Consider the following 21,608-nt stretch of genomic DNA (forward strand, 5'->3'; position numbering starts at 1 on the left):
CTCTTGTGATCTGGCTAATGCTGCATAGTCCAAGGTGGGAGTAATTTCGTCCACTCTTGAAAGGGCATCGGCGACGACGTTCTGATCTCCTGGGACGTAGCGTATGTCGGTGGAGAACTGGGAGATGTAGTCCAGATGTCTGAACTGTCTGGGCGAGCACTTCTCTGGCTTCTGCTTGAAGGCAAATTTTAGGGGTTGGTGATCCGTGAAGATCGTGAAGTTTCGTGCTTCTACCATGTGCCTGAAATGTTTGATAGCTAGGTAGATGGCTAACAGTTCTCGGTCGTAGGCTCCATATCGAGTTTCTGGTGGTGACAGCTTCTTCGAAAAGAATGCCAGTGGTTGCCATTCGCTGTTGACCATTTGCTGAAGGGTCGCTCCGACTGCAATGTCTGATGCGTCGGTTACCAGGGCTAAAGGTGCACCATCCTTGGGGTGCGCCAGCAATGTTGCTGAGGCTAGCATGTTCTTCCCTTCTGCAAATGCTGTAGTGGCTTCTGGGGTCCACTGGATTTTCGCTTTTCCTTTCAACGTTGGAACTAGTAGATCGTTGAGTGGTGCCAATGTCTGTGATGCTCTGGGTATGAAACGACGATAGAAGTTTAACATACCCAGGAATCTTCGAAGGTCTTTGGCGGTTGACGGTTGGCTGTACTCCAGAATGTCTTGGACTCTATCTGGAAGTGGTTTCGTACCTTCAGCAGAGACTAGGTAGCCTAGGAACTTTACTTCTTGTTGTCCGAAGCTACACTTTGCTGGATTGAGAACGATGGAGTATTTTCGGAATCTTTCGAATATGGTGCGAAGATGTTCCATATGCTCCTCTTCGGACGATGAGGCGATCAGCACGTCATCGATGTAGCTGAAGCAGAAGCCTAGTCCTCGTAGCACTTCATCGATGAATCTCAGGAAGGTCTGTGCAGCGTTCCTGAGTCCAAAAGTCATAAATGGGAACTCGAATAACCCAAATGGAGTCGTGATGGCGGTCTTAAGTATGTCTTCTTCGGCTAGGGGAATCTGGTTGTACGCTCGTACTAGATCGAGGGTAGAGAAGATCTTCTTCCCTTGGAGGATGTGAGCATAGTCCTGTATGTGCCTCACAAGATACTGGTCGGGGATAGTCCGGGCGTTCAAAGCTCGGTAATCTCCGCATGGTCTCCATTTTTCTGAACCATTCTTCGGAGCGAGGTGTAGCGGGGACGACCATGGACTGTTGGATGGACGGGCGATTCCTAGCCGGAGCATTGCTTCGAACTCCTTTTTGGCTGCCTTGAACTTCTCAGGTGCCAAGCGCCGTGGTCTCGATGCAACTGGTGGTCCATTGGTCGTTTTGATGTGATGCCTGGTCTGGTGTGTGATTCGTCCGAGGGCTCCTTCTGGTCGAGTAATTTCTGGGAAAGCCATTAATAGCTGATAGTATCTGGATGATCCGTTGACTGTCTTGACTTCTGGGATGTTGCACTCAGTCACTTCTCCTCGAGTAGTGAGTTGGGTGGTTCCGTCCAAAAGTCTTTGGTTTCTTACGTCCACGAGTAGGTTGTAGAAGCTCAGGAAGTCGACACCGATGATGGGTTTGGATACATCTGCTATGACAAACCTCCAGGTGAAATCTCGGCGTAGTCCTAAGTTCAGCGTGAGGGTAATTGTACCATACGTTGCGATGGGAGTACCATTGGCTGCTGATAGGACGTAGTCAGACTTCTCTCTTCTACCGTGGACTACACTTCGTGGAAAGACGCACAGATCTGCTCCAGTGTCGATCAGGAACTGCAGCTTGGAGTCCCTATCGGTGATGAAAAGGCGGCGCGTCGATGGGCTGGGATCACTGGCCGCCCCTAGTGAAGGCCCCCCTCGTTTCCCGAGGCGTAGTTACAGGGCTGTCTGCATCTAGTGGACCTGGCTCCAAATTTTCAATGATACCAGCACTTGCCGTCGATTGGCTGTCGGCCTCGGCTATGACTTCTTGGACGATGCTGGGAATGGCCTCTGCTCCTGTCTCTCCGGGATCGGTCTGCTTGGGCTGCCAGTTCAGCTCTCAGGGTTGCTATCTCCTGGTTGAGTCCGAGTGTGAGCTGGGCAAACTTGGCACTGAGGATGGCCTCGATGCTGGTTGTCTCGTTCACCAGTTGTACGGGGGGTCGGATTGCTTCCATGATGTGGTCTGCATGGACAGCTAACTCTTGGAGGCTGCTGTCTTTCACAATGGCCAACGACACCTGGACACTTCTGGGTAGACGGTTCATCCAGAGGGATTTCATGAGGCTCTCCGGAACGGCTGGATCAGCAAGGCTATGTAAATGACGAAGAAACTGTGAGGGCTTACGGTCTCCCATTTCTTCTCGCTCCAGGAGGCGTCGGGTCTTCTCCTCTTGTGTGGCACTTAGACGTCGAATTAGCTCCGTCTTCAATTTGTGGAAGGCCTCGTCGGTAGGTGGATTCAATATAATGTCCTTCACCTCCGTTGCGTACTTAGCTGGTAGGGCACCCACAATATATCCAAACTTAGTCCGGTCCTGTGTCAACCCCGCGCTGTGGAAACTTCCTTCAGCCATAGCGAACCATAACTCAGGATCGGTGACGACAAATTCTGGCATCCGGCGACTCTTGATACCTCGGTTTCTTGTGGCATTTTTCTTCGGGATTCGCTTCTTCTTCAAATCACGTCGGGGTCATCAATTTGTGGGCTGTTGTCCTTATACGGTGACTATCAAGTAGTTCACTGCCAAGGAATTTAGGGAATAAAAAATACGTATTCGATTTATTTCAACCCATTAAAAGAGTTTGAAGAAGATGAGTATTTGTCTAGATTCTTAGGGTCGTTGGACGCTTGGGTCGTCGTGGCTCGGTCGCAGGTAGTTTTTCACCGGTCGGGAACAGATGTGATATTCTTCAATCTTCTTGTTGTCGGTGCAAGTGTGGAACATCTGTGGAAGTCGTAGTTTCTTGTAGAATGATCTGAACTCTGTTGAATTATTCTCCCTGAAATGCCTTGTTTTAAGGGCATTCAGGCTGTTTTCTATTCGCCATTCACAACGCCTTTCTACGGATCCCTAAGGGGTGTGGCTTTAATTATTCCAAGTTTTTACACCGAGTTCTTCTGTTTTTAAGATTTTCGTTCTCGGACGGAATATTTTCGAGGGAATCGATAGATTCCCTACAATCCAATGGGGTTTTATCTGATGAAAAGTCAGAAGCAGATTGAGTAGATTGTTTGTTGCCTACGATGGGCGATAAAGGAAGGGAGATGTTTAAAAGTTGGGAATCATGGAGTTCATGATCATAACCTGGGGACTGTGGGTTTTTCCTACTTTTCTTACCTAAGACTGCTGAATAGGAAGGAGCTGGAGTTGATCGAGAGTTAAGTAGAGTTCTTCTATTGTGCACAGAGACAATTGTTGAATCCTCTATTGTATTGTTAGCCCTAGAGGGGAGCTAAGGAAACAATTGTGAGCGTAGTTGTTGGGAAGGGGAATTATTGTCCTGAGGCGACAGGTTTACCTTATAAGTTTTGGGGATGAGTTTAACAGCCTCAAAGTAGGATATATTTTCTACAGATATCAAATTATTGATTTTCCTCTGACGTAGGAACTCAGGACAGTTACGACCCGTTAATGCATGTTTTCCAGAACAGAAGACACATTTCGGGTTGTTAGGATCAGGGCACTCACCCTCATTGTGATTACTCGCACAATTTCTACAGCGTTTGGAGTCAACAGGGTTACTGCAGTTAACCTTGGTATGGCCATACCTCAAGCAGTTGTAACACTGTATGACAGGACCCACATATAGGGACACATGTCTCATACAGCCTCACAAGACAATTCTATCTGGGAGGTTTTTTCCCTGAAATGTTAGTATCCAAGTATTCGATGGGACGTAAAAAACTACACCTTCTGTAGTTATTCTTCTATTCAGTTGTCGAGCATCTAATATTTTAACGTTACTTTCTGCATGGTTGATTATATCCTCTTGTTATTTCCGACCCAACATATTTTATTGTTGAAATATTTACCCAGTACATAAGTAATATAAGTTGTCTTGTAGTATTTCTATGCGCGGCATGCGCAGTTGTATATTTATTCTGTGTAATTGTTAGATAGGCCATGTGCAAGCTATGCTCGCTCCTTTCTCTCGTTGGCCGTTGTTGAAGAGTATTATTGTATATTTGTCTGTGTGTTTACTACACAGTTATTTCCTATATTTCATTAAAGACTTCTAATTATTAAACAGTGCGTTTAATTTATAACAGGTTATGTGCCCAGGTGCGTTCTCATCGCGTGCAATCTAGACTTTTTATAATAGTTTATCGGTCGGGAACGTTCCACTACGTAAGTACATTTATATATATATTGTGAAATAGTGTTGTGAAACAGACGAACAATAATTCAAGATGGCAGCAGTTAATTATTTCGCCAGTGTGCCAAAGCTAAACGGACGCGAAAATTACCAGGAATGGGTATTCGCCATTGAAAACGTGCTAGTACTCGAAGGGCTGGATAAGTGCGTTGATGGCAGTGAATTGGACTCCGTTCTATTAGCCAAAGCAAAGGCAAAATTAATATTGACAATGGAACCATCGCTTTACACCCACGTGAGAGATGCAAAAACTCCTAAAGAAGTATGGACGAAACTTAAAAATCTGTACGACGATAGCGGTTTTACCAGAAAGATCGGGCTTTTAAGGACTTTAATATCAGCCAGATTGGAGAACCATGATTCTATGGAGAGTTACATAACTCAAGTCGTCGAAACATCGCAAAAGTTGAAAAGAACGGGCTTCAACATTGATGATGAATGGGTCGGATCATTACTCTTGGCAGGCTTACCCCCGAAATATTCACCGATGATTATGGCTGTTGAACACTCTGGTATAAAAATAACAACAGATGCCATTAAATCGAAATTGCTCGCAGATGGCGGTAGCCAGGGGCATGGAGAAGCGTTTTCTGCTAAAAGTAACGCACGAAAAGGGAAACAGTTCCAGAGATGGTCCAGAGATGGCGGAAGAAGCAGCGATTCGAACAGTAGGTCGTACGTCAATGAGAATAACCAAAGATTTGAGAATAACGTAAACAAAAAGGATCGTAGTAATATCACATGCTTCAAATGTAAGGAAAAAGGACATTATGTGTCGCAGTGTCTAAACAAAAAGGTAACTTACGCTTTGAGTGCCGTGTTTGCTAATGGTTCTTTTAGCAACACTGACTGGTATATTGATAGCGGTGCCAGTTTTCACCTTACAGCAAGTGATAACAATCTCATTGACAAACGGAAGCCAGAAATAAGAGAAATATTATGTGCGAATGAGGCCAAACTTGCAGTCGAAAGTGCAGGTGATGTCAGAATGGAAACTATGGTGAGAGGAAAAAGTGTTAATGTACTTTTACAAAACGTACACTTCATTCCAGGACTAACCACGAATCTGGTCTCTGTTAGCCAATTAATTAGAAACGGAGCCAGAGTAAATTTCCATGACACAGGATGTGAAATTTTTAATAAAAATAACGTTCTTGTTGGAGTAGCTGATTTGAAGAACAATGTATACAAGCTGAGATTGAATAACAAGAATTCAACAGCATTGTTGGCCGCTCCAATGGTTACACCAGATCTATGGCACAGGAGACTAGGGCACATCAACTCGGATTTCTTGATAAAAATGCCAGAAGTAGTTGAAGGTATGACACCGTTCAAACTTGGAGAAAAAATACAGAAATCTAATTGTGAGGTATGTTGCGAGGCAAAACAAAATAGATTACCGTTCCCAGCAAAAGGAAGTAGAGCCAGTGACGTATTGGAGATTATTCATAGTGATGTCTGTGGACCTCATGAAAAATTATCTATAGGAGGCTCAAGGTATTTTCTCACATTCATAGATGATTACTCAAGAATGTGTTTCATCTATTTTTTAAAATCGAAGGATGAAGTTCCAGAGAAGTTTCACCAGTTCAGATGCCTAGTAGAAAAACAGAGGAATAAACGAATAAAAATTCTGAGAACAGACAATGGAGGGGAGTACATTGGTAGAGATTTCCAAAATTATCTCAAAAACAATGGTATTGTTCATCAAAGGACAAACAGTTATAATCCAGAGCAGAATGGTATGGCAGAGAGGTTCAATAGGACGATTGTAGAAAGAGCAAGATGTTTACTCTTCGACCAAAACCTAGGTAAGCAATTTTGGGCTGAAGCGAGTAAAACTGCTTGCCACCTAATCAATCGTTCAGTTACCTCTAGTATTTCAAAAACTCCATATGAAATGTGGCACAACAAAAGGCCAGACATTAGTAGCATACGAGTATTTGGAAGTACCGCAATGTCTCATGTCCCAAAAGAGAATAGGCAGAAATGGGATAAAAAGGCCGTCAAATGCATCCTTGTAGGATTTGATGATCACACCAAAGGATACCGACTTTATAACCCAAACAGCCGAAAAGTTTTCATCAGTCGAGATGTCACAATAATGGAGAACATAAAGAAGAGTGTTGCTCTAAACATCGAAGAACCAGTTCAAGAGGTGACAGATTCAGTGGGGGTCTCCGCATCAAAAATGAAAGATTTCAAAGAAAATGGTCAACCAACAGATGAACTGGACGACAGTGAACCTGAAACTACTTCAGGTATATCAAACGATCAACCTAGAAGATCTCAAAGACAGAGAAAAAAGAAGGTGGATCCAGACTTCGTAACATATGCATGTGGTGGACATAACAGTGCAATAGGTAATCCGAAATCTGTTTCAGAGGCTTTATCCAGTCCTGATAGTATTTTTTGGAAAAGTGCCATCGAAGAGGAACTACAGTCTTTTGAAGAGAATCAGGTATGGGAATTAGTTGAAACGGAGAGAGATGTCACTGTTGTCGATTCAAGATGGGTTTTCAAGAGGAAGTCCAGTGCTGATGGAGAAGTGAAATATCGAGCAAGGTTAGTCGCAAAGGGATTTACACAAAAGTATGGAATTGATTACAATGAGACTTTCTCTCCTGTAGTCAGATATTCCACTCTTAGAATTTTATTTGCATTAACAGTCAAATTAAATTTAGACATAAGGCATTTAGACATAAAAACAGCCTTTCTAAATGGAAATTTGTCAGAAAAAGTTTTTATGAAAATACCTGAAGGTTTTATATGCTCAGAATCTGATAAATGTAAAGTTTTGAAGCTTAATAAGGCAATTTATGGTCTTAAGCAGTCAGCTAAGTGTTGGAATTAATTCAGTATTATTAGAATTGGGATATACTAAATCTCAATATGAACCTTGTCTTTTTTCCAAAAAGGTTGAAGATAGCTTTATAGTCATAACTTTATATGTGGATGATTTTTTCATTTTTTCCAATGATGTAATGAAAACTAATAATTTAAAGGACGAATTAAGCAAAATATTCAAAGTAAAAGATTTGGGTGTTGTCAGAGAATGTCTTGGTATGAATGTTAATTATGATAAGGAACAGGGTATTTTAACATTGAATCAGGAATCTTACATTGACCAAATTTTGAATGAATTTAATATGTCAGAATGTAATATTATAAAAACACCTATGGAATGCAATATTAGTCTAGAAAATGGTGATCAAGATCAACTTTCCATGTACCCTTATCAGAATTTAATAGGGAGTCTTATGTATTTGGCAGTTATAGCTAGACCAGACATTGCATTTAGTGTAAGCTACTTGAGCCAATTCAATCGGTCATATAGTCAACTACATTGGAAGCATGCTAAACGCATATTAAAATATTTAAAGGGTACTAAACACTATTGCTTGCGATTTTCAAAGGAAAACATGGAACTAGTAGGCTTTGTAGATGCCGATTGGGGCAACAATTCTATTGATAGGAAATCATACACAGGGTATGCTTTCAAATTTTGTGGTTCCGTGGTTTCCTGGCAAAGTTGCAAACAAAAAACAGTTGCGCTTTCTAGTACCGAGGCAGAGTACATGGTTATCTCTGAAGCGGTAAAGGAGGCTATTTATTTAAAAGGTTTATTGTACGAGCTAATGGGAACAGCTCTTTGTGTGAATTTGTTCAGTGATAATCAAGGTGCAATTAAATTATCTGCGAATGATACCTATCATAAAAGGTCAAAGCATATTGACATCAGACATCATTTTGTTCGACAAGTTATTGCAGAAAAGCAAATTGTATTGAAACATTTACCGACACATGAAATGCCAGCTGATATTTTAACGAAAAGTTTACCTGCTGTTAAACATAATTATTTTTCAAAAATGTTGGGCATTCATGATATGTAGTAGTTCTTAAGTTTCCTCATGTGATTTTGTTTTTATTTGTACTGTGTAAGTGGGGGTGTTGAAATATTTACCCAGTACATGAGTAATATAAGTTGTCTTGTAGTATTTCTATGCGCGGCATGCGCAGTTGTATATTTATTCTGTGTAATTGTTAGATAGGCCATGTGCAAGCTATGCTCGCTCCTTTCTCTCGTTGGCCGTTGTTGAAGAGTATTATTGTATATTTGTCAGTGTGTTTACTACACAGTTATTTCCTATATTTTATTAAAGACTTTTAATTATTAAACAGTGCGTTTAATTTATAACATTTATGACCCCCTTACTTGTGACCATTCTAGATGGGATAAATACATCAATATCGGGATCATTCACAAATGGATTTTCTGTTAAAAAATTGTTAGCTCTATCAGAAAAATTCTAATGAAATTCTATTTTTGCCTCTTTTAGAGATATTTTTGATTCCCTTTAATTTTTTAGCCAAGTTCATGGGGTGGATGTTCCCGATATTTCTTGTAGATTTTGATTCTATCATTACCATAAAAGGGCCCAGATCTGTGTGGTTATATTTGAATTGGAGCTTAGGTTTATTTGGTTTTGAGCGGTTAGCTTTTTGTGTCATAATTTGAGAAATTGATTGCGACAAGGACTTTGCTTCCTCAATGATTTCTGAATAATCGTGGAAGGAGTCTACAAGATTATTTACCTCTCTTGATGGGAGAGACAATTCAGCAACAGAGAAATTCTCACCATATGATTATTCACTAATTGAATATAAGTTATTTAATATTTTTTGAGAGGATGGGGTTAGTAAACCTATGGTTCTAGGGGACATAGGCGATCCCGGGGGGGGGGGGGGTGGATTGGGGTGGAGGGTTAGACATAGGCGATACAGGGGGGTCCTCAGACCCCCCTGAATTCCAATCCATCAAAAAACAAAAGTTCTATCGGCTTCAAAGATAATACCTCTGTTAATGATGTTAATAATCCCAGTAGTTGCCTACCTCACTTAAATTTTGTATCACAAAGATTTAGTAAGATATGAAAATTAATCTCAACAAGGATTTCCACTAGTATTAATTACTAATATTTAATTTTTCCAATAAAACTCAAGACTACACGTGCTAAGAACAACGGTTAACCTCCGAATTCCTAAATTGAAATTATAGATTCTCTAAAACACAGAACAAGGTTCAACGTATTTATTGTGCACAGCTTACTCAGTTGAGATTCAACAAGTAATTAATTAATTCTTAAGTTTCAAGTGGTTGGCTTGGCTTCATTAGTCGAATGTAAACAAACATTACATATCAAATCTATGCTCCGTAGGATGATCATTGGCTTCTAAACATAGAGCCACTTAACCAGTTCATTTATTCCAATTCAGGAATTATTGACATCCCGGGTGGCTGTGGAAAATCGAAATTAAGTTGGTATTTGCTCATTCAGTAATATTTTGATTTGCAGATTTCGGGTTGCTATTGGAAATGTCATTGATAGAAATAAGGTTGATTTTGTTCAGTTTTGTTTGTGTTATTGGTTTTGATCCAAGAAATTGTAAAACTCAAAATTTTGCAACCTCAAAATCTAGCAACCTCAAATCTGATGTTTTTACATGAACTTGTGTATCCGCGGCTTGCCTCAGTGGAGACGAGGGGATTTTTCAGGATGGTAAGATGTGATATGTAATTCAAATGGGCGCCAGGTAAATTTCTTCCCGGAAATACCCTCCAGTCAGAACAAACAACTCTAAAATTTATCAAAAGAGTGTAATGATAAAAAGGTTTATACAGGTAGCACAAGATACAGCTGCCAATTGGCGTTGACAAGAAGTAGGAGCAAATTGGTCGCAATTGAACGATAAGGAGGGGGTCACTGATACAAAACAGTGAGAAACACAAATAGATTCAACCTCACTAAATGCAAGAGGGAATAGAACAGCAACGTTACTGTCGTGGGCATGAATATACAGAGGATCTTAGATGAATTTCAGCCACTGAATGGGGGTGGTGATCACCCTAGTCTATTTATGCCTAAAGCAAGAGACAGCCATTCTCTGTCCCAAACTACCATTCATAACTTTATGATGAATCAGGCGGATGAGCCTTCGCTTTCATATTTAAGAATATTCCTAAGTGTCTTGCGCATTTCAGCAACAGTGCAGGGGTTGGTAATACCTCGAAAACCTAACTCATAACTTAACTCATCCTTTTCTAACCGATTAATCTCCATCTTATTATCCATCATATACAAGATGAATAAAAGAAACCTTAAAAAAAAACTAGAATGATACAATAAAACGATATCCGGGGACGATACTCGAAACGATGATGGTAACGAGATTACGAAAACGAGAAACGAGATTCCAAATGCGAAAAACGACAAGAATTGAAATTCAGTCGATAATTAATCGAAACGATAACTTACCATTAAAATGATGAGTGGAACAGCCATATCAAAAGGGAGTAGATCCAAAAATAAAATTTGTAACAGTAGCAGCATTATAGGGCCCCACGTTGGGCGCCAAAATTTGTAACTTCAAATATGAGGTTTTCACCCGATCTACCTTCTTGGGTATCCGCGGCTTCTTCAGGATGGTAAGATATGATAGGTAATGCAAATGGGCGCCAGGTAAATTTCTCCCCGGAAATACCCTTCAGTCAGAACAAACAACTCTAAAATTTACCAGAAGAGTGTAATGATAAAAATTTTTATACAGGTAGCACGAGATACAGCTACCAATTGGCGTTGACAATAAGTAAGAGCAAATTGGTCGCAATTGAACGATAGAAAGATAGAGATAGAAAGTGAAATTGAAGAAATCAAATATCAACCGCGTCGCGTCGCTTGAGCTCAGGCGCAGGCGCGTAGTATGGTAACAATTTATGCGGAATTACTTCTAAAAAAATTCGTTCAATCAGTACCTCACAAATGAGATAATCGTCGGTATATATAGGCGATATGTCGTCAGACAATGAGGATTGTAATCCTACTAATAATCTAATAATGGTAACTTTCTTTATAACACTTGCATGAAAATAACCTTACTTGTAAGTGGTATATCGACAAAGGTAATGAGATAACGTTATCTTTATGAAACTGAAAGTCTTCGCAGTTTGAACCTGCGTGGTAATAAAGTTCTTCACAAATAGTATATCAGTAGACAATAATTAGGAATAGGCAACTTTCATAAATACAGATATTTCAACAATCCACCACTTGTGTTAAAATCCTCAATGGTCCTCAACTTGATGGTTCTCCTCTCAGGAACTACTCCTTCTATACTTCCCCAATCTCCTCGATTCCAAGTTGGCTGTCCCTCGAAATCGATCTCCAGAGTTGTCGACAACTCAGCAATAATCTCACAGTTCTACGTAGAAAACGTGGTGTTCCACCAAGACGTTATGTCACAAGGACGTTCTACTACACCATGTAGATGAGGAGTGCAAATGAGGTTTCGACAGTTAAGTTAAAGGGTTTAATCTCTATCACGTAGAATAAAAATTGATCAATATTAAACACAAGAAAGAACGAGGAACTTTTCAATACATACCCAGTTGTTCGGGGGCAGACTTCTTTTTCACTGAGTGGAATTTTTCAGTGAATTCCAACCAAATTTCAGTATATGGAAATAACTATTAAAGAGGAAATATCAGATGGTGAGAAATATTACAGAAAGTGTACACTACGAAACATACCTGATTGACGGAAATTCCAAAGAACACCACATGCAATTAGAGCAGTAGAATATTCAAATAAGCTTCCTTTGAGAAAAATACGGAAAATACCAGATTCTCCAAAACGAAAAAGGGCTTGGATTGTCAATAATGCACAAAATACGATTATCGAAATGATGGATGACCCTAAGTCGAAAATTCGAAAAATCGCAAATGATCACCATCAGCTCCTAACCAAATTGCCCTCATCACAGTGTCCCTGGCCCGTCAATTTTTCTTACTCGAAAATCTATGATCGACAGTTGACACCGGTAGCGCTAATGCACACAGTTTGAAATACAAACAATAAAATTAATCTCAAATGATGGAAAATTCCACAACAAATTCGAGCACGTAAAAATTGAATGATTTTATTGTAATCAAAAGCAACGAATAAACCAGTCTGAATAAAATTTGACCAAAAAGCATCTGGATTTTAATCAAACGAAGACAACATTACATAAAATTAATTGGTTACACATTAAAAAGAGAAAAATTCTTTTTGATAAACAGAGAAATATAAAAAGTAGATAAGGTACAATTTTATGGTAAATACAGATGATTTTTGCAACAAAATGTAATATTCATTCATTCATTCCATTCAAAGTACCATACTTTGGGCAGTGTAAACCCCCACTGTGGACCAAAATATGAGTTGGGCTCAGCAGTAATGCTATGTACCCAAAATCAAGTAATGTAATATAAAATAATTCAATCGATAATAGTAATGTGGAATGATTCCTGGGGTCACGGAGTCTAGGATTAACCTATATCATCCCACAGTGGCAAACATAGTTTATAACAACCATCTTCTACATTTATGACGATTTGCTATGTTATAACATCGATTCAGCACTTAATCTCACAAACTACAACAATATTTTCAACAGTTACACAAAAATTTTTGAGCTCCAAAATGGGACGGAAGGAAAAGTAGTCATCTCCCTGTAACAACCATTTTGGAACTGAAAATGTAATATTCATTTATCTGGATGAAACTTGGTTATTTGCATAGACAAATAAGGAGAAGACTGACGACGTTTGAAATGTTGATGCTAGCGACCCGAGGGATAGGGTTTGGAACTAATGTATCGCTATTTCACACAATAACATATTTCATCCTTTTCTACTGAAAATGATGACTACCGTAAATTCCAACTCCTCTTTAGTCAGTTGAAAGTGGCTAGGTTGACATGGGTAGTGCATGGCATTCGTTGATTTCACTTTCTTTTTCACGGGAACACGCTCTATTAGTGATGACGTCACACACCGCCATTTAGTTCTTCTATCAGTGTTCGGAATCCAAACAAACAAATTGTCATTCAAATTAGTACGTTGTCGTTGAAGCAATTGGCTTATTTTGAAAAATAAGATTATTTAAGGAACGATTTTACTATTAATTGATAGGCAGAAGGCACGAGATTAATGCCAGTAAGTTCGAACTTGAAGTTCAACTAATTAACACGACTTTTTACAAAATCTGGGAAATGATACAGGATTCAAACTTACTGGTATTAACTCGTTTCTTCTGTCTATCAATTAATACCGAAATTGTTCCTCAAATACTCTTAATTATGAAAATAAGCCAATTCCTTCAACGACACCGTACTAATTTGAATGAATATTTCCCTCCTGTCAAAAATTCTATGTATATGGAGAACAATTATCGAAAATTACAGCGACAATTGCATTGTAGGAAGCGAAACAGCACTGCGATAATTGTTCTGTTCATAGATGCATAGTTTCTACGCATCTTACACAGTTCGGATCTATGGCAATTCCATTCTATATTAGTTTGACAAGTGATGTAACAGTTCATTCGGGAAATATTCCCCCGAATTACACTCGTGCATCGAAATGACCGGATAATTTCGCATTCCAGCGTGTTTTCTTTGAAAAACTGCATTCGGTCATTTTCATTTTTATGACAACACGCTGTCATGCAAAATTATCGGTAATTTTGATGCACTTGTACAATTACTTACGAAAATTTATTTGTTTGGATTCCGAATACTGACAGGAGAACCAAAAATGGCGGTGTGTGATGTCACACTAATAGAGCGTATAGGAAGACGTATATTCGTATTTCAAGAACCTATTTGGCAAATTTATGTTGTTTCTTCGTCGGCACAAAGGGATGCCGACCAGCCCTAATGACTGCACGTGTCTTTCAGCGTCAATCTGGATATTTATGACTATGAAGCGGAACCTTTTTGATGGGAATTAACTTTGTTGGTAATCCTGCCTGTTTTTTATGAACGAATTATTTCTCATTCCGAATTTCTAAACATGTGATTTTTGTTGATCAATCACAAAACGTTTGTGGCTCAATGTTCATCGGATTTTCCTATCCAAGGAATCTCCCATTTTCTCGTGCCGTTAATATTTTCACAGAATTTTTGACTGAGAATTGTTTTATATAGTTAGGCTATATATAGGATATCCCGGGAAGAATGCGACAAATGGATACATAAATGAAGGTCATCATGGAGGACTCGTATCAAGATCGCCGTTTATTATATACAGGGCGATGTTAATCTTAATAAGTGAAATTTCACAGATCAATAACTCTTCAACTAATCGACCGAATAATTTCAAATTTTGAAGTCTCATTCTACTATCGTCTATTTTTCACTCGTGTCATCATTTGTTCCTCTACCGCTTTTTTGTTTTCTTTCTCCTTGATCTCATATATCTCTTGTACACCAAGATACTTATACCTGTCCTTCAATTATCTCCCCATGTGAGAGTGTGACGTCCTCCTCTCTGGCCAGTTTTCCTCTTTTTACGTCGACCGCCGCACATTTTTAGAGACCAAACTTCATTCCAATATCTGCACTGGCGAAAACCTATAAAGAGAAAAACACAAAGTGTGAGGCACTGTCGAGACAAATCAAAAGCATGTGGAGACTGCAAAAGGTGGAAATCAAGCCGCTTATCATCAGCTGCAACGGGCAAGAACTCCAACTACCTACATACTCAATATGTTGGATGCAGAAAGCTGTTATCTTGGGTATGGTGAACATCATACGACAAGTGGTCTACCCTTATTGACAGAAAACTGATTCTTTGGCACTTGTGCCCGGACAGTCTAGTGCCGCCGCGAAAGTGTCAAATTAACAAAAAATTATATATAGGGTGTCCCGTAAAGACCACGTCAAACCGAGGGAGAATGTAGATCAAAGGATAACCCACCTGCTATGGCAAAATTCCCATTATAAAAGTCTTACCGTTTTCGAGATATATTTTTTTGTTGAAAATAATGAATTTTTGCCCCTTTCAATAGTTTTGTCCTTACGGTTGGTACAATTTTACATCTCTTTGGTTAATTTTTTCAGTGAAATATTGCTGAAGAATGATTTTAACGTTTACATTGAAAACATCCTCCGAACATTTTAAAGGGGGGCTATGAGAAATATTTTTATTGGAAATTTTGGTAGTGGATTATTTTGTTCATGAAGTTTTGCCCATTGTAGTGGAAAAAAAATGTACCGAGCTACTGCTGCACATTACACCAATAAATTGTCTATTTTATAGTGATTTCAAAGAGGTATCACACAAATCATTTGTTATTCAAAGAAAAAGATATGGCTGTTTTTATCCAAATGGGTACGTTTCTGACAAAATCAAGTTTGTCAATTCTGTTAAGAAATCTTCGATATTGTATTACTTAGTGAACAATGGCAATTGTTTACGTGCGAAAATATTATTCGCATAATTATTCACCTCAACGAAATTCAATTTTGCCGGCAAATTTTGCGAAAACATCATGCAGATCCAGATTTTTTCAATAAAATCATTAGGAGCGACGAGTCTTCCTGTACCAACATATGACTTGTTCATATGACTTGTACATACATCTTAACAGTAGATTATTCTAGATAGTATTCTGACTTTTGAATTATTGGAGGTAGGTATTCAGTTTTATAGTTCTAATCTATGAAAGTATTTTATTGTGTTTTTCCTACTATGCCACCCCTAGGCTATTGGCAGCTGGCTTATATTGCCACTAGCACTACTATTAATGGTTGAATCAGCCTTTATAGAAGAAACATAATTACGGAAAAAAAATAAAAACAAAAATATTTTTCTAGAATTTTATTCGTTTTCACACGTTTTACAGCAAAAACTTGCAGAGCTGAAGGATTTGTACAATTCACTTACATTTATTAATTACACTACCATTAAGGTCGAACCATTTCAGTTTCGGCATAGATAATTGAGCTTGTTTTGTACAGATATTAAAAAATTGAACTTATGAAAAAATAAATATCCATTTACAATATTAAAAATTAAATCTGTTTATAGTAAAGAGAGAGTGGTTGAAAATTTGCTCTTCATTCATAAACGGATTCCCCTATTTGTGGAAGCGACATAGTTCAATAATTCATCGGAGTCTTCACATACAACTGGTTTCTCGTGGTAGCAGGCCACGTCGTGCCACGCGATGCCGTCGTTGTAAACGTTGTTGAGGATAGAAAGGCAGGACTCGTTGGTGCCGTTGATATCGAATTCTGCATTGTCTGGTTGGGGTTGTTTTTTGTGACCAGTTTGAGACCAGGGGTTGTAACTAAAGCCGTTGGGAGTCCTGTTGGTTGGAGCCATCTTTTCCCTGTTTGCAGACCAGAACCAACCTAAGACCTTTTTGGGCTCGAGGTCTGGACGATTCTCACAACCTTTGAAGTCGCAGAGACGACCTGATGTCCAGATGTATGGTACATCATCTGAAGAAATTGGATATTAATATTTAGAAGGATATTGAATATTTTGCTGGAGTTTGACTGAATTAATTGGGAACGAAAAACTAAACATAAAGCATACATTTCAAATGAAGACTTGAAATTTCATAGTTGAGCTTTATTGGGAGAGAAGGATTAACGGAAATCTGATTCGTTCGATTGATACCAACTTTCGTTTTTTTGAAGGTAAGACCCAGTTCTTTTATTCATAATCAGATTATTTCTTGCTTTACTCATTGCTTTAATATATTATTTGCACATTTTTTCCATGAAACTTGTCTGAAATCTTCAAACTTTCTCAAATAGTACTTCATTACAATGTGATTTTTCTATAAAAATTTCTAATTTTCTAGCTTCTGAGGGATGATATATTAATGCTTCTCCTTCGGTAATCAAAAATTGAATTGAACATACAAGGTGTTTTCCAATGAAAACCCATTTTTTCATTGGTTAAATGAAACCTACGTCAAAAAAATAAATGATAAATGTAAATAATACTGCTCTAAAATGTTAATTTCCCGAGATATATGTCAAAATCCCATTTTATTCTGAAGAATGGTCTGATTCTCGTTTACATTGTCGAAGTTTTATCCATTCTTCAGAAGTCATGATGAGAAAAATAGTATATTGTGCAACAAGTGGGGAAAGTCCAACTTTTCTCGCGAGTGTGGAAGTTTGTGGCACGAGCCTGAAAGGCGAGTGCCGCAAACACACGAGCGAGAAAAGGGCTTTCTCCACATGCTGCACACTATACTTTTCCTACAACTGCACAAATTTCAATAATTCAAGTAATGGACTTGATTCAAATTAAAATGGCCTTCGTTGACAGTATGTGCTTATTTATTTCGTTTCCATAGAAACAACTCAAAAGCCCAATTTCATTGGTCTACCAAGCGAGGTGTGGGCAAAGTGCCGTGAGAAATAATATTTCCCACAGTATGAGCAATACATAGTTTTGAAATTCAGTAAGCTATGAAGAATACGCTTCTTTTCATAGTAGTTGTAGGAGAAAGAATTTAATGATTAAATTTTCAATCTTCAGTTCCATATAACCAAAATATTTCTTTGCGAGAAGTGCTTATGAATTTCTATAAAATTTTTCTTCCGTAATATGTGTTAGATGTGAATATTTTGTGTTGAATGCTCGGCATTTTTGATAACTGCCGTTATCAAGAATAAATTGAAGATAATATTCGAATAATGTTACATGGCGACAAAAGACGAGCTTCTTAACAATAATAACAATTAAACAAAACTGGCTTAGAATTGGCAAATGCGAATATTCGTACCGCATCTGAGCCTGGATCCTACTAATCACTTATCGGTTGATAGTTTGATAATCGGTACTACCAATTATCAAACTATCAATCGATAATTGGCACTACCGATTATCAATCGATAATTGGTACTACCGATTATCAAACTATCAATCGATAATTGGTACTACCGATTATTAAATTATCAATCGATAATAAATTATAACGATCTAGGCTCAGAAGCAGTATGAATAATCGCATTTACCCCATTGGTTTGAAGGAGCCAAAATAGACGGTTGGAAAAAATTCAGGCGATATAAAAAAATGACATCCCTCAAAACCAACGTTATGTCCTGTTTCAGAGAAGTGTTTAAATAAGGCAGATGTTGGATCGCCTTGGCGTATTGCGAGTTGGTGCTCATATACTCTGTTAGTTATACGTCTGTTGATTTGTCCTATGTATGTTCTGGGACATGCGGAACATGGTATCTCGTATACACCTTGAGACTCGTTATCGATCGTATCCTTTGGTGTTCGAAGAAATTTGGAAATTTTGTTATCGGCTGCGAACACTGTCTTTATATTCTGTTTTAGTAGGATGCGACTGATTTTGTCAGTGACACCTTTGATAAAAGGTTGGAGAACTTTATGAGGGAAATTTTCTGGAGGATTTTTGATTTGTTGTGTATGGGTCTGATGTCGGTTGATGGTTTTCTGAATTTTTTGACTGTTGTTGCCTAGGAATCGTTGGATTTTGATATGAGGACATCTAGAAAAGGGAGTGAGTTGTTGGTCTCAACTTCCATTGTGAATTTGATAAGGCTATTGATATTATTCAGATGATTAAAGAAGTCTTGAAGAGTTTCGGGTACATGTGGCCATATGACGAAGATATCATCCACATATCGAATCCAGCAAGTAAGTTTTAACTTTGAATTGAAAAGGACCTTTTTGTCTTTAACCATCAATATTTTACCTATCAATGATTGCACAGGAAATTCAAGGGATGTTCTGAAATCTTGAATGAATTCTCTACAAGAAGTAGCTATCAGATTTTTGGAATTATTTTCTATTCGTTCTTCACTTCAATTCGAAAAGTTGATAAAAAAAGGGATTATCAAGCGCTGAATTGAAAATATCGAAATAACCATCAAAGTTGAGTATGCGTTTTACAGTTCAATATCACCATAAAATCCCAGAGAATTTCAATTCAATCCATGGAACGGTTTTTCTGTTTCATTTGATCGAATTTTAAAAAAATTAAAGGAAAAATGTTCCACTAGTTTGACCATAATTCCTAGGTGGTTCTTATTGCCTGTTATCAGTTTCAAATCATTCATGTAGAGCAAATGATTGAGGGTGGTAGTATTATTATTTCTTCTAATGTTGGAACCCTCTTCAATAGCGTTCAGCTGTTTAGAGATTGGGTTCAGCTCTTCTCTTCTCCTGTTAATTGGGACCTGCCTGGTTGTTATGTTTGCCGTGGAAAGCTCGATGTTTGTTTTCCAATAGCCCATTGTATGTATTATGCTATTTATGTATTCGACTAGCCGGCCATGCAGACACCAAAACTTCTTCAACCAGAAGTTGTGAATTCTATCTGGGCCTGGGGATTTCCAATTGTGAGTGCGGTTCAATATTTCTAGTAGTTCTTCAGACGTTATTTCACTTTGTGGCATATTTTCTATGGTCTCAAATGATTTTTCCTCTCTTCTTATCCAAAGCGCTTGGAAGTTAGAAGGAGTTGGTGTTGACAGTTGATCGGTCCGAAAATCTCTTTATCTTCGGCGCTGGGAGAACTCCTTGATTCTGTTGACGTTTGTTCATTCAGCATACTATGAAATTTCTCTTCGGAGTTTACAAAAATGATATTGTTATGTTTTCGTTTATAGCTCTCGTTGTATCATCTCATTCGTTCAGATTATACACTCTATTTTTGTTTGAGTGTGTCAAAAGTTTCTTGAGCACTTCCATTGTTCGCATCATATTTTGCCATGTCGCCTATGTCGATCCATAATTACATCCACTATCTTTTGCAGTTTTCTCGACGGAGAACCTTTTGCAAATTGTGTTAACGTTCCTATATCTTGTCGGAGGCTATCTACTTTTGCTTCTAGCTTTTTTTGCCAATGTGGTTTGTTTTGCTGTTTTATCTAGGCTGGTTGCTCACTTCTAGATTTCGGCATCACGCCGAGCACTGCTGATATTGTGGAGGCTGCACAGTAGGTAAGGGGTTGTCCATTAATCACGTGAGGCTTGAAAGGGGGGGGGGAGGGGTTTGATAAAAATCACGAAAATAACACAAGGGGGAGGGGGGGTGTAGTAAGATATCACGTGTATTTATTTTTTCGTCAAACGCGCGATTTTTAAACAAATATTAAGCGGCACGGCGCGGCGTGTAGTGCAAAGCACAGTGCCAACAACTGACCTGCAAGATGCTTATCCAGTTGTTAGTGTTGAAGAATGTCTTGCTAATCCGTGGTCCGAGGACAATATACATTAAATATATTCATGTACTAGTACAATACATGTTTTTCCTTTGATGACACTCTTCGTTTATTATTATTGTTATGGCAATCAAAAAAAACTTGCAACCAGGTGTAGACATTTTTATTATAGTCCTTAATTTCAGAATAAAATAAGATTATAGTTTATACCTGTATTTAAATTAAGATAATATTCAGAAAATTTCAAGATTCGTTGTAGGTACTAAAAATACACGTGATGTTGAGAAGGGGGAGGGGGGGTGGTCTTAAACCTCACTACGTATCACCAATGGGGGAGGGGGGGTTAAAAAATGCTAAAAAAAAGATCACGTGATTAATGGACAACCCCTAATAAGATGCAATGACTCGAGGTTCTGGTCATTCGAAAGAAATGGTGGAATTACCTCTGTGCAGAATATATAAGAGTTTTCTCGATGTCTTCAGTCTAGAAAGAATTGGTCGTTTCAGAGGATCAGTACCCTCGCATCCTATGAAATATCTATTCATTATAGCAGATAATTGCTCTAAGTGATCTCTTTGACCTTCTTTTCGGTTTTCGATAAATACAGTTTGTATATTTGGCCGTTGCTCATCTCTTATAGTATCAAATATCTGCTGTTTTGTTCCTCAGTATTAATTTGTGCATTGATGTTGCGTTGGTTTTCAGCACAATCGTAGTTTTCATCAATTGTCGCTTCGTTGTTCGCGAGGTTCCTGTTCTGTAGCCTTTCTGATCCTTGGACCTGTCCGTCGCCTCCTAGGAATTTTCTAACCGTTCTTGCAGTACCTAAAAGGGCAGCTTTTTGCATTATATTACATATATACTCACCTCCTACCTAGTTGCTTGAAATTCCTCTTGAGATTTTTGGGTACTATTCCAGTCGCCGTTATGGGCTTCAAGTTTTTTGATGGGATCATTTCATACCTTGTCTGATTGAAACGCATATAAAGTGTTAGGTGATTCCATTTTGGGGGGGTCATGACCCCCCTTACCCCCCGCTTGATCAGCAGAAGTGCCTGGATCTATTATATCACACCAATATAGTTTCTTACCATGTATGGAAACTAGCTGACTGTTTGGTCATTCATCAGTCGCATACGTTTCTTTCCCTCTTCCCATTTTCTCAGATGAGCAGCGGAAAGAGAACTTCTGAGCAGTGTGATC

At 38.5% G+C, this 21,608-nt stretch overlaps 2 protein-coding genes across 3 annotated transcripts in view; both read right to left on the reverse strand.

Moving 5' to 3' along the window:
* Positions 1-1,910: 1,910 nt before the first annotated feature.
* Positions 1,911-2,594, reverse strand: LOC123678639. Its single transcript, XM_045615771.1, has one exon. The coding sequence runs from the start codon at positions 2,592-2,594 to the stop codon at positions 1,911-1,913; it is 684 nt and encodes a 227-aa protein (XP_045471727.1).
* A 13,451-nt stretch (positions 2,595-16,045) lies between these two features.
* The window catches only part of LOC123677500, a 39,843-nt gene continuing 34,280 nt past the window's right edge, over positions 16,046-21,608 (reverse strand). For both annotated transcript variants that reach the window (XM_045614050.1, XM_045614051.1), the window contains exon 4: positions 16,046-16,686. In XM_045614050.1, coding sequence (XP_045470006.1) covers positions 16,304-16,686 — 383 coding nt within the window. In that variant the 3' untranslated portion in view covers positions 16,046-16,303. The remainder of the gene's footprint in view (positions 16,687-21,608) is intronic.

The sequence above is a fragment of the Harmonia axyridis genome, chromosome 4 (genome assembly GCF_914767665.1).
Source record: "Harmonia axyridis chromosome 4, icHarAxyr1.1, whole genome shotgun sequence".
NCBI classification, from domain to species: Eukaryota; Metazoa; Arthropoda; class Insecta; order Coleoptera; family Coccinellidae; genus Harmonia; species Harmonia axyridis.

Bases quoted from the DNA above. Each gene is read 5' to 3' on its own strand.
- LOC123678639 (XM_045615771.1), bottom strand. From the start codon at position 2,594: ATGCCAGAATTTGTCGTCACCGATCCTGAGTTATGGTTCGCTATGGCT.